Source organism: Pristiophorus japonicus, chromosome 5, assembly GCF_044704955.1.
Source record: "Pristiophorus japonicus isolate sPriJap1 chromosome 5, sPriJap1.hap1, whole genome shotgun sequence".
Taxonomy (NCBI): domain Eukaryota; kingdom Metazoa; phylum Chordata; class Chondrichthyes; family Pristiophoridae; genus Pristiophorus; species Pristiophorus japonicus.
Window position 1 is genome coordinate 22,664,010 of NC_091981.1, and position 12,993 is coordinate 22,677,002.

The window sequence follows — 12,993 nt, forward strand, 5'->3', positions numbered from 1 at the left end:
CTTTCATGATTGCTAATCTGCGGGGTTTGAACATGTTGAGCGTCAAGTCTACTAAATTTCCTAGATTTCTTTGAACTTCATCCATAGTTGCTTCAACACTTCCTAGGAAGTGTTGGCCATTTAACAGCACAAACAAGTGAAATTCATAAAATTACAATATTTAACAGCCAACAAAGAGAGAGATCGCTAGAACTCTAGAATGGGTTGGATATAAATCTGATTGACCATTGATGCTTTTCATTTATGGAAATACTGATTTGGTATGTAATGGTACAAAACTTACTCTGTATGCCAGTTTGTAGGAGTACGGCTATTTATTCTCGGCCAAGTATATTCCCTTCTGAGTCCTGTGTGCTTCAGCAACTTGTTTCCTTAATGAGCAAAGAAATTAAGCACACTGCAGTTGCTCAGTGCTGTTCTCTGCCTGCGTGGCTTGTTGGTGAAATTGAAATTGCTCCTTCCACCCATTGCTAGTTTTTAAACCACATTTCTTTTGAATTTATAGGGTCCTCCCAGTGAATTCCTCATAATTCTTTTTTATAACTTTATCTATATTTTGACAGAAATCTTTCTCCAGAATTACTTTTACTTCGAAGAGGGGGCAGGGGCGCAGATCTCCTTGGTAGCATTTTGTCAGATGTTCTAACTCACCTCCATGGCCCTGAATTTGCGGTCGGAGGCATACCTCCGGAGTATGCGTCCGACCTGCGAAACATCTATGAACTTGCCTCCTGGCTCCAAAGCTGCGGAGAGTTTGGGTCTTGGGCCTCCTTGCGACACCTGCGTAAAGGCCCACGGATCCCAAAAAGGATTCCGTTGCCGGGTATTTCCATTGCAGTAATTTCCGAACAGAATCCCCTGATGACATGCAGTGGAATCCCCAAATTAAACAATTTAGGCAACTCTAATAAATATATAGGTTCTGATTTTCAAATTTAATTAAAAGTCCCTTCATTACACCCAAGTACAATAAAAATGTAATTTTTTGAAAATATTTTAATTTCAATTAATGCTTCATAATAACCCTTGCGCTAGTGAAAGCAGGCCTTACATAGAAACATAGAAAAATAGGTGCAGGAGTAGGCCATTCGGCCCTTCGAGCCTGCACCACCATTCAATAAGATCATTCCTTCAGTACCCCTTTCCTGCTTTCTCTCCATACCCCTTGATCCCCTTAACCATAAGAGCCATATCTAACTCCCTCTTGAATATATCCAGTGAACTGGCATCAACAACTCTCCTCATCTCAGTCCTAAATGGCCCACCCCTTATCCTAAGACTATGTCCCCTGGTTCTGTACTTCCCCAACATCGGGAGCATTCTTCCCGCATCTAACCTGTCCAGTCCTGTCAAAATCTTATATGTTTCTATGAGATCCCCTCTCATTCTTCTAAACTCCAGTGAATAAAGGCCCAGTTGATCCAGTCTCTCCTCATATGACAGCCCAGCCATCCCTGGAATCAGTCTGGTGAACCTTCGCTGCACTCCCTCAATGGCAAGAACGTCCTTCCTCAGACTAGGAGACCAAAACTAAATACAATATTCCAGGTGAGGCCTCACTAAGGCCCTTTGCTTCTATATTCAAATCCCCTAGCTATGAATGCCAACATACCATTTGCCACCTTCACCGCCTGCTATACCTGCGTGCCCACTTTCATGATGCGTGCCCATGATGAACCATGACACCCAGGTCTCGTTGCACCTCCCCTTTTCCTAGTCTGCGGATAATATTCTGCCTTCGTGTTTTTGCCCCCAAAATGGATAACCTCACATTTATCCACATTATACTGCATCTGCCATGCATTTGTCCACTTACCTAACCTGTCCAAGTTACCCTGCAGCCTCTTAGCTTCCTCCTCACAGCTCACACCGCCACCCAGTTTAGTGTCATCTGCAAACTTGGAGATATTACACTCTATTCCTTCATCCAAATCGTTAATGTATATTGTAAAGAGCTGGGGTCCCAGCACTGAGCCCTGCGGCACTCCACTAGTCACTGCCTGCCATTCTGAAAAGGACCCGTTTATCCCGACTCTCTGCTTCCTGTCTGCCAACCAGTTCCCTATCCACGTCAGTATATTACCCCCAATACCATGTGCTTTGACTTTGCACAACAATCTCTTGTGCGGTACCTTGTCAAAAGCCTTCTGAAAGTCCAAATACACCACATCCACTGGTTCTCCCTTGTCTACTCCTACTAGTTACATCCTCAAAAAATTTCAGAAGATTCGTCAAGCATGATTTCCCTTTCATAAGTCCATGCTGACTTGATCCAATCCTGTCACCGCTTTCCAAATGCGCTGCTATTTCGTCCTTCATGATCGATTCCAACATTTTCCCCACTCTGATATCAAGCTAACCGGTCTATAATTACCCGTTTTCTCTCTCCCTCCTTTTTTAAAAAGTGGTATTACATTAGCTACCCTCCAGTCCATGGGAGCTGATCCAGAGTCGATAGACTGTTGGAAAATGATCACCAATGCATTCACTATTTCTAGGGCCAGTTCCTTGAGCACTCTGGGATGCAGACTATCAGGCCGCGGGGATTTATCGGCCATCAATCCCATCAATTTCCCGAACACAATTTCCCGCCTAATAAGGATATCCTTCAGTTCCTCCTTCTTACTCAACCCACTGTCCCTTAGTACCTTCGGAAGGTTATTTGTATCTTCCTTCGTGAAGACAGAACCGAAGTATTTGTTCAATTGGTCTGCTATTTCTTTGTTCCCTATTGTAATTTCACCTGAATCCGACTGCAAGGGTCCTACGTTTGTCTTTACTAATCTTTTTCTCTTCACATATTTATAGAAGCTTTTGAGTTAGTTTTTATATTCCCTGCAAGCTTCCACTCGTACTCTATTTTCCCCCTCTTAATTAAACCCTTAGTCCTCCTCTGTTGAATTCTAAATTTCTCCCAGTCTTCAGGTTTGTTGCTTTTTCTAGCCCATTTATATGCCTTTTCTTTGGCTTTAACACTATCCTTAATTTCCCTTGTTAGCCATGGTTGAGCCACCTTCCCAGTTTTATTTTTACTCCAGACAGGGATGTACATCTGCTGAAGTTCATCCATGTGATCTTTAAATGTTTGCCATTGCTTATCCACCGCCAATCCTTTTAGTATCGTTTGCCAGTCTATTCTAGCCAATTCACGCCTCATCCCGTCGAAGTTACCTTTCCTTAAGTTCAGGACTCTAGTTTCCGAATGAACTATGTCACTCTCCATCATAATAAAGAATTCTACCATATCATGGTCACTTTTTCCCAAGGGGCCTCGCACAACAAGATTGCTAATTAGTCCCTTCTCATTATACAATACCCAGTCTAGGATGGCCAGCTCCCTGATTGGTTCCTCGACATATCCCTAAACCATCCCTAATACACTCCAGGAAATCCTCCTCCACCGCATTGCTACCAGTTAGGTTAGCCCAATCAATGTGTAGATTAAAGTCGCCCATGATTACTGCTGTACCTTTGTTGCACATATCCCTTATTTCTTGTTTGATGCTGTCCCCAACCTCACTACTACTGTTTGGTGATCTATACACAACTCCCACTAGCGTTTTCAGCCCTTTGGTATTCCGCAGCTCCACCCATACCAATTCGACATCATCCAGGCTAATGTCCTTCCTTACAATTGCATTAATGCCACCCCGCCTCCTTTTCCTTTCTGTCTATACTTCCTAAATGCTGAATAACCTTGATGTTGAGTTCCCAGCCTTGGTCTCCCTGGAGCCATGTGTCCGTAATGCCAATCACATCGTATCCGTTAACTGCTATCTGCGCAGTTAATTAATCCACCTTATTCCGAATACTCCTCGCATTGAGGCACAGAGCCTTCAGGCTTGTTTTTTTAACACACTTTTCCCCTTTAGAATTTTGCTGTAATGTGGCCCTTTTTGTTTTTTGCCTCGGGTTTCTCTGCCCTTCTCTTTTACTATTCTCCTTTCTATATTTTGCTTCTGCCTCCTTTTTATTTCCCTCTGTCTCCCTGCATAGGTTCCCATCCCCCTGCCATATTAGTTTAACTCCTCCCCAACAGCACTAGTAAACACTCCCCGTAGATATTGGTTCCGGTCCTGCCCAGGTGCAGACCGTCCAGTTTGTACTGGTCCCACCTCCCCCAGAACCGGTTCCAATGTCCCAGGAATTTGAATCGCTCCCTTCTGCAGCACTCCTCAAGCCACGTATTCATCTGAGCTATCCTGCGATTCCTACTCTGACTAGCACGTGGCACTGGTAGCAATCCTGAGATTACTACTTACACTTGCTTTTACCGGCCATAAGAGTTTCGTGGACACTTACTGGGCAGTAGTTGGGCAAATAGCCCAACTCTGTGCCAGCAAAAGTGATTTTCCAGTCGGTTCGTATCATCAGTCAAGGTGTACTTGCCAGGTCGCAAGTTCCGGGTTTACCCGCATGTGCAGCCTTTCTGAAGGATTACTGCGTACGCCGTCAGACACTAAATTCTGGCCCAATGCCACCATGTAGAATTCTCCCTACACTGCAGTTCCAGAATTAACTCTTGGGTTAGCTCTCCCCACTTTAGGTTAATAGCTACAGCTCCAGTCGTCCTTGAGCATCTAGTTAATTGTTCAGTTGATATATACAGGTGTTTTCACTTAAACAGCTAACCGTACATGGTTGGTAATGGAATCATAATTTTTATTCTACCTAATATTGATTGTTTTGTTTTTGATATCAAGGCCAGAAGTATGAATGTGCACAGAAGTGGAATGTATATTGCGTGTCTATCCAATGGTTCTTTGACTCGATCAAGCATGGTGCTTGTCAAGATGAAAGCATTTACAACGTTGAATCTGGAACAAAATCTAAAGAGATGACTCCAAACACTTCAACTCCTACAAACATTGGGAATGCACCGAACTGTAAGTAGGGCATTGGTGATTCTGTTGTCTTTTCTTAACTTTTACAATGGCATTTTAGAATTTAGTATATGTGAATTCAATTTAATATTCGCATTTTCAAATCTTGTACATCGTTGCTGCATCTTAGCTCTGTAATCTGCTCCACCCTTATAATCCATCCTCCAAATTTTGTTCCTCTGTTTCTGGCCATTTGGGCATCCTTTTTCTGCTTTCCCCACCGCACCATTGAAAGCAGAGCCTTCAACTAGCTCTACCGTAGCCTCTAGATCTCTTTCCCGAAACCTTCCACCTCTCCAATTCTTCCTTCATCTTGAAAAACCTTTTCAAAACCCATCTTTTCAACCAACCCATCAGTCACATCTCTAACTCCCTCGATGCTGTGGCATCCCTTCCCTTATCCCATTGTAAAGCACCTTGGGACATTTTCTTGCACAAAAAGCCTCATATACCTGCAAGTTGTGAGTGTTTTTAAAAAAAAAATGTTGTCTGACCATTGCCACAGGAATCAACTATATTATATAATGACACATTGTTCATTTCATGGTATAATACCCCTGTTATAAAACCACAAATCTTGTGACTTACCTTCAGCAACACCACGAGTACTGAAACTGATTTGATAATTATATTATGTTGGGTATTTGGTGGTTGAACTGCATTATTAGCTTTGGGCTTACAGCTCTTTTAAAGGGAAGGTTATTTTACCTATTATGTTATAAAGGGGGATAGTTGTAGACTTAATGCTGTCTCTCGGCTTTTGCTTAGTACTGTGCTTTATACTTTAAGACTACTGATTGGAGGCAGCTTTGAGATTGTGGTGTTGTGCTGCAGTGACATAAGCTCCCTTATAAATAACATTTTGGATATTATACAGTTCCTTAGAGTGCATTTTGATTTGAAGAACGTACTATTGAGAAAAATGAATTGAAATATTTTTAAATTTAGCATATTATGTAGATGAAAATGAGCCAATACTAGACTTATGCCGAGAATGCATAAGATGTAATTTGCCCTTTTCTCTTCCTTTGCCTATTCTTAGCTCGATCTCTATCAGATGTGAGCCATATTTCCAATATTAACATGAGCTGCATCAATGAATCTGCGTTCAACTCTGCCATGACTACTAAGCTTGAAGTGCCCAATGACTATCTCGAAACACTAGATCTCAGTCTTGTTGAGGTTCCTGAGGATTTGTTGGATGGATGTAAAGTAAGACCACGTTTTAAGTTGTCTCTCAAGAATTGTTGCACTAGTGAAATTTTGTATCACTGTGAATAATTGTACAGAACTACGAGGATAAACTTGTAATGTTCCATGTTTGATTACGCAAACACATTTAAAAATGCCCAGCACAATCCAGGACAATATTAACAGTCACTTGGTCAAGTGTGGATTAATTAAGGAAAGCCAACACAGATTTGTTAAAGGCAAATCGTGTTTAACCAACTTGATTGAGTTTTTGGATGAGGTAACAGAGAGGGTTGATGAGGGCAATGCGGTTGTTGTGGTGTACATGGACTTCCAAAAGGCGTTTGATAAAGTGACACATAATAGGCTTGCCAGCAAAGTTGAACATAAGAACATAAGAACATAAGAGAACATAAGAACATAAAAACATAAAAACATAAAAACATAAAAACATAAGAACATAAGAACATAAGAACATAAGAACATAAGAACATAAGAACATAAGAACATAAGAACATAAGAACATAAGAACATAAGAACATAAGAACATAAGAATTAGGAACAGGAGTAGGCCATCTAGCCCCTCGAGCCTGTTCCGCCATTCAACAAGATCATGGCTGATCTGGCCGTGGACTCAGCTCCACTTACCCGCCCGCTCCCCGCAACCCTTAATTCCCTTATTGGTTAAAAATCTATCTATCTCTGATTTGAATACATTCAATGAGCTAGCCTCAACTGCTTCCTTGGGCAGAGAATTCCACAGATTCACAACCCTCTGGGAGAAGAAATTCCTTCTCAACTCGGTTTTAAATTGGCTCCCCCGTATTTTGAGGCTGTGCCCCCTAGTTCTAGTCTCCCCGACCAGTGGAAACAACCTCTCTGCCTCGATCTTGTCTATCCCTTTCATTATTTTAAATGTTTCTATAAGATCACCCCTCATCCTTCTGAACTCCCAACGAGTAAAGACCCAGTCTACTCAATCTATCATCATAAGGTAACCCTCTCATCTCCGGAATCAGCCTAGTGAATCGTCTCTGTACCCCCTCCAAAGCTAGTCTATCCTTCCTTAAGTAAGGTGACCAAAACTGCACGCAGTACTCCAGGTGCGGCCTCACTAATACCCTATACAGTTGCAGCAGGACCTCCCTGCTTTTGTACTCCATCCCTCTCGCAATGAAGGCCAACATTCCATTCGCCTTCCTGATTACCTGCTGCACCTGCAAACTAACTTTTTGGGATTCATGCACGGTCCAAAAAGAGTTTCATGCACAAGGACCCCTAGGTCCCTCTGCACCGCAGCATGTTGTAATTTCTCCCCATTCAAATAATATTCCCTTTTACTGTTTTTTTTTCCCCAAGGTGGATGACCTCACATTTTCCGACATTGTATTCCATCTGCCAAACCTTAGCCCATTAACCAAACCGTAGCCCATTTGCCAAACCTTAGCCCATGGAATAAAAATGATAGTGGCAGCATGGATACAAAATTGGCTAAGTGACAGGAAATAGAGAGTAGTGGTAAACGGTTGTTTTTCGGACTGGAGGAAGGTATACAGTGGTGTTCCCCAGGGGTTAGTACTAGGACCACTGCCTTTCTTGATATATATTAATGACTTAGACTTGGGTGTACAGGGCACAATTTCAAAATTTGCAGATAACACAAAACTTAGAAGTATAGTGAACAGTGAGGAGGATAACGATAGACATCAAGTGGACATAAACAGACTGGTGGAATGGGCAGACATGTGGCAGATGAAATTTAACACAGAAAAGTGTGAAGTGATAAATTTTGGTAGGAAGAACGAGAAGAGGCAATATAAACTAAAGGGTACAATTTTAAAGGGGGTGCATGAACAGAGAGACCTGGGGGTATATGTGCACAAATCGTTGAAAGTGGCAAGGCAGCTTGAGAAAACGGTTAAAAAAGCTTACGGGATCCTGGGCTTCATAAATAGAGGTATAAAATACAAAAGCAGGGAAGTTATAATGAACCTTTATAAAACACTAGTCTGACCTTTAATGATTAAATGTAGTATCTCCAAATTTGCGGATGACACTAAGTTGGGTGGCAGTGTGAGCTGCGAGGAGGATGCTATGAGGCTACAGAGTGACTTGGATAGGTTAGGTGAGTGGGCAAATGCATGGCAGATGAAGTATAATGTGGATAAATGTGAGGTTATCCACTTTGGTGGTAAAAACAGAGAGACAGACTATTATCTAAATGGTGACAGATTAGGAAAAGGGAAGGTGCAACGAGACCTGGGTGTCATGGTACATCAGTCATTGAAGGTTGGCATGCAGGTACAGCAGGCGGTTAAGAAAGCAAATGGCATGTTGGCCTTCATAGCGAGGGGATTTGAGTACAGGGGCAGGGAGGTGTTGCTACAGTTGTACAGGGCCTTGGTGAGGCCACACCTGGAGTATTGTGTACAGTTTTGGTCTCCTAACTTGAGGAAGGACATACTTGCTGTTGAGGGAGTGCAGCGAAGATTCACCAGACTGATTCCCGGGATGGTGGGACTGACCTATCAAGAAAGACTGAATCAACTGGACTTGTATTCACTGGAGTTCAGAAGAGTGAGAGGGGACCTCATAGAAACGTTTAAGATTCTGACGGGTTTGGACAGGTTGGATGCAGGAAGAATGTTCCCAATGTTGGGGAAATCCAGAACCAGGGGTCACAGTCTAAGGATAAAAGGGGTAAGCCATTTAGGACCGAGATAAGGAGAAACTTCTTCACCCAGAGAGTGGTGAACCTGTGGAATTCTCTACCACAGGAAGTAGTTGAGGCCAATTCACTAAATATATTCAAAAGGGAGTTAGATGAAGTCCTTACTACTCGGGGGATCAAGGGGTATGGCGTGAAAGCAGGAAGTGGGTACTGAAGTTTCATGTTCAGCCATGAACTCGTTGAATGGCGGTGCAGGCTAGAAGGGCTGAATGGCCTGCTCCTGCACCTATTTTCTATGTTTCTATGACCTCAACTGGAGTATTGCATCCAATTCTGGGCACTGCACTTTAGGAATGATGTGAAGGCCTTAGAAAGGGTGCAGAAAAGATTTACAAGAATGGTTCCAGGGATGATAGACTGGAGAAGCTGGGGTTGTTATACTTAGAGCAGAGAAGAGATTTGATAGAGGTGTTCAAAATCATGAGGGGTCTAGACAGAGTAGATAGAGAGAAACTGTTCCCATTGGTGGAAGGGTCGAGATCCAAAGGATACAGATACAAGGTGATTGGCACAAGAACCAAAGGCGACATGAGGAAAACCTTTTTTTATACAGAGAGTGGTTCAGATCTGGAATGCGCTGCCTGAAAGGGTGGTGGAGGCAGATACTATTGTGGCTTTCAAAAGGGAATTGGATAAGTATCTGAAGGGAAAACATTTGCAGGGCTAGGGGAAAAGGGCGGGGGAGTGGGACTAGCTGAAGTGCTCTTGCAGAGAGCCGGCACGAGTTTGATGGGCCGAATGGCCTCCTGTGCTGTAACCATTCTCTGAAAATGAAAATAACAGTATTTTTATTTTACTCAACTATTTTGTCAATTAATTTTAAATATAAGAAATGTCTTTGTGAATTCCTAATCTGGTGAATAAGTATTGTAAATAAGTTGCTGTTTTTTTTAAGTGATATGTAGATGTATATGTATCTTTTGTCAGATCTATTTGTCTGGATTTGGTGGAAAGAAGTTGGATAAGTTAAGACGGATGATTAACTATGGAGGTGGTGTTCGGTTTAATCAAATTTGTGAAGATGTTACTCATGTCATCGTGGGAGAAGAGGATAAGGAGCTAAAACAATGTTTAAACAAGATATCACACAGGTATAGTCACTGCATGTTATGCACTAAAGGATAACGGAATTAAATTCATATAATTAACACTCTTGCATATAACATGTCACATATGAGTGGCACATCAAATATGTCCATAGCAGAAAATAATCCTGTTGCACATTTCTTGTTATTTTAGACAAATGACTTCTCTATACTGATTTACTAAAATATGATCAGGAAATATTTCTTGCAGCATTGTTCAAGGGCTGGGGAGGAGGTCAGGCTGTGTCTGGTAAGAGGGTGGAGGCTATCAGCTAACAGTTAAGGTGGGTGCTGAGTTTAGACTTTTGATGTATGGGTAGTCAATTGAATAAGAAGGAACTTGCACTTAGGATGTCAACAGGACATCCCACTGTGCTTCACAGACAATGATTTACTTTTTTTTGAAGTGCAGTCAAACTGTTGCTATGTAGGAACACAGGAACAGAGTGTCGGGCCGGGCCATTCAGTCCTTCGAGCATGTTCCGCCGTTCACAGATCATGGCTCACCTGTACCATTTACGCACCTTTGATCCATTTCCCTTGATACTCTGACCGAACAACTATCTAACAAAAAAATCCAGCGATCTCAGTGTTGAATACTTACATTGACCCGACAGCCACAGTCTTTTGGGGAGATAGAGTCCCCAATTTCCACTACTGTTTGTATATAAATGTTTAAATTAATTTTTTAAATGTCTTTTTCTGTACTTTAAAAGTCTTACGCTGAATAAGAATTTGAAGGACATTCGCTGGGCAGGAGTTGGGCAAATAGACCAACTCTCCGCCCGCGGAGGCATTTTCGTTTTGGATGCGTGTCAAGAGAATTTTTGACAGATCGCAAATGCCGGGTTTAGGCGCATGTGCTCCGCATACCTAAACCTGGAATTTGCGGGGACCCCACGGGCACATGCGCATCTCGTATGGGGAGCGCAATTTCAGGCCCACTGTGACTCCTAACTTGATGTCATCTGTAAACTTACAACTCTCTCTTCCTTTGTATGTATATAAAGCTGAGGCCCCAGTACAGATCCCTGGGGAACACTACTTGGCACATCTCACCAATCAAAGTGCATCTCTACTCTGTCTCCTAATTCCCAACCAATTAAAATATTAAGACTGGATCAAGGGAAGAAAGCACTGGCAAGCTCTTTGATGGGGTGCAGAGATAAGTGTGGGCTCCCTAAGTTAAGTCTAAGGTTTGTAGAGGCTGGACTGTGTCTATATTAACATTCTGGAAATGGAATAACAGGTTTCTTAAAAGTATATAATTTCCTCACCACATGATTCACAGTATTCCGAGCCACATTATCATTAGAAGCTTTTATTTTGCTATGAGCCTGGATATCAGGGGGCAGTGTCAGACAACGTTCTTTGCTGTACTGTGATTTAGTACAATTATTTTTGTACACTGTGGTCAGAGAGAGGTTTTACATTGGTGAATAACAGTAGAAAATTACCAGTTAGAAAGCAGCAAGACACAATCTTTACATTGGTTCAATGTCTTCTTCAATGAAGATCCAATTGACAGATTCAATGGCAGACACGGGGAACTTTATTCTAAAGATACTTGTGGGTTGTGCTCTAGAATATACTTTGATTCTAGGATTTATGCTGGAAAATTTGAATAGAAATATTTTTTTCAGCTTTTGTAGTTGGAATGTATCTGTTTGTTTGGCTATCTAGAAGATCTCCTTTGGCATTGTTCACAGTGAATCGGACGATATGCACGCTCTTTCTGTTCCCTCTCTGTCGAGGCTTGTTGCGGGCAGTGAGTTGTATTCATGTGTAGGTGTTCCTTCTGTCTGTTTCTGTGATGCGTATCTCTCTCCTCTCCCCCTTTGATGTTTTTTTTTTGGCCTGTATGCTGTTCTTCACTCCCTTTGTCTCTGCTTATGGTTATGTCTCTCCTTTTGACACTTTCGCTTCCTTCTGCCTCTCCTGTTATGCTTGTGTCTTTTTCTGTTTATTTCTGTCCTTTCTCTTTCCCCCCCCCCCCCCCCCCCCCACCACCATGGTTCCCCCTAATTTAAAATTTGGATGAGTGGTCCCTTTAACAGGCTGTGTGCGCCCCATTTAAAATTTTGTGCATGCGGGAAATTTCACAATGGAAAAGCCGGTCCCAGGCTGCACGGGACCCGCAGACAGCTGCCCGGCCGAGCAGCTTAGCGGGAATGTTACCCCCTTCCCTTTCTTCCCTCTCTGTTTTTTCTGCCTCCTCTGTACTTTTCAGCAGGGATGGCAGGTCATGGATCAGAGGAGGCCAGGACCATAGGTTGTCCTTTGGGTGGTACATCATGGGAAGGATCCTGCTCGGGCCATAGGCCTGCTTGTGGGTTACAGGAGGTATCTAACAATGGATGCCGGTTGGCTTTTGGGTAGTTGAGTGGCACTGTACAACATAGCGCCATCTACCTTTTGAGATGCAAATTGTAGCACTGATGGGGAGGCTGATTCCTGAGGATGGGTAGTGATTGGGCGAAGCAGGTGATGCCCCCCTGGATTTGGCCAGCTGTGTGCTGCGTGGACATGGCAGAAGATGCCCAGGTTGGAGTAGAAGGAAATCTCGAACCTGGCTAGGGGAAATAGTATCTCAGTGAGACTGGTTGGGTTGGGTGCTCTTTATCTTTCCGTCATTGTTCATTGTTCATAGGTTTAGATGTAACCTTCAGGGCTGCTTACCGAGGGCCGTGTGGCTCTTTGTCGGCTGGTGCGGATACGATGGGCCGAAATGGCCTCCCTCTGCGCTGTGGATTTCTATGTTTCTATGAAGGCATAATGCTTTGGAAGGGAAAGTGGGGTTATTCACAGACTGGGGAGAGGAGGTGAAGATGCAAGAAGTAGGAGAACAGCAGCACAGAGAGGCTCTGGAGTGGTACAAAAATGGATAAGATACTCTAGTAGCATTAAACAAAATCACATAGCTCAGGCAGGGTTCTTGCTCCTCATTCTGATTCCGTGACTCTTGCCGAGATGTTCCCCATGGTTGAATATCTGCTGCCACTTGTCATCTAGGCTTGCATTAATTAGGTTAACCACTAGTAGGCTGTTGGCGCTTGTGAAACCATAACTCATAGTACAGCAGATGCTCATCGACTACCTGTTA

The 12,993-nt window shown here is 42.9% G+C and overlaps 1 protein-coding gene across 4 annotated transcripts in view; it reads left to right on the plus strand.

Annotated features, from left to right (window-relative positions):
- The window catches only part of topbp1 (DNA topoisomerase II binding protein 1), a 122,919-nt gene that overhangs the window by 21,093 nt on the left and 88,833 nt on the right, over positions 1-12,993 (plus strand). For all 4 annotated transcript variants that reach the window (XM_070880393.1, XM_070880391.1, XM_070880389.1 and 1 more), the window contains 3 exons: positions 4,704-4,886; positions 5,926-6,095; positions 9,733-9,896. In XM_070880393.1, the coding sequence (XP_070736494.1) occupies positions 4,704-4,886; positions 5,926-6,095; positions 9,733-9,896 (517 nt within the window). The remainder of the gene's footprint in view (positions 1-4,703; positions 4,887-5,925; positions 6,096-9,732; positions 9,897-12,993) is intronic.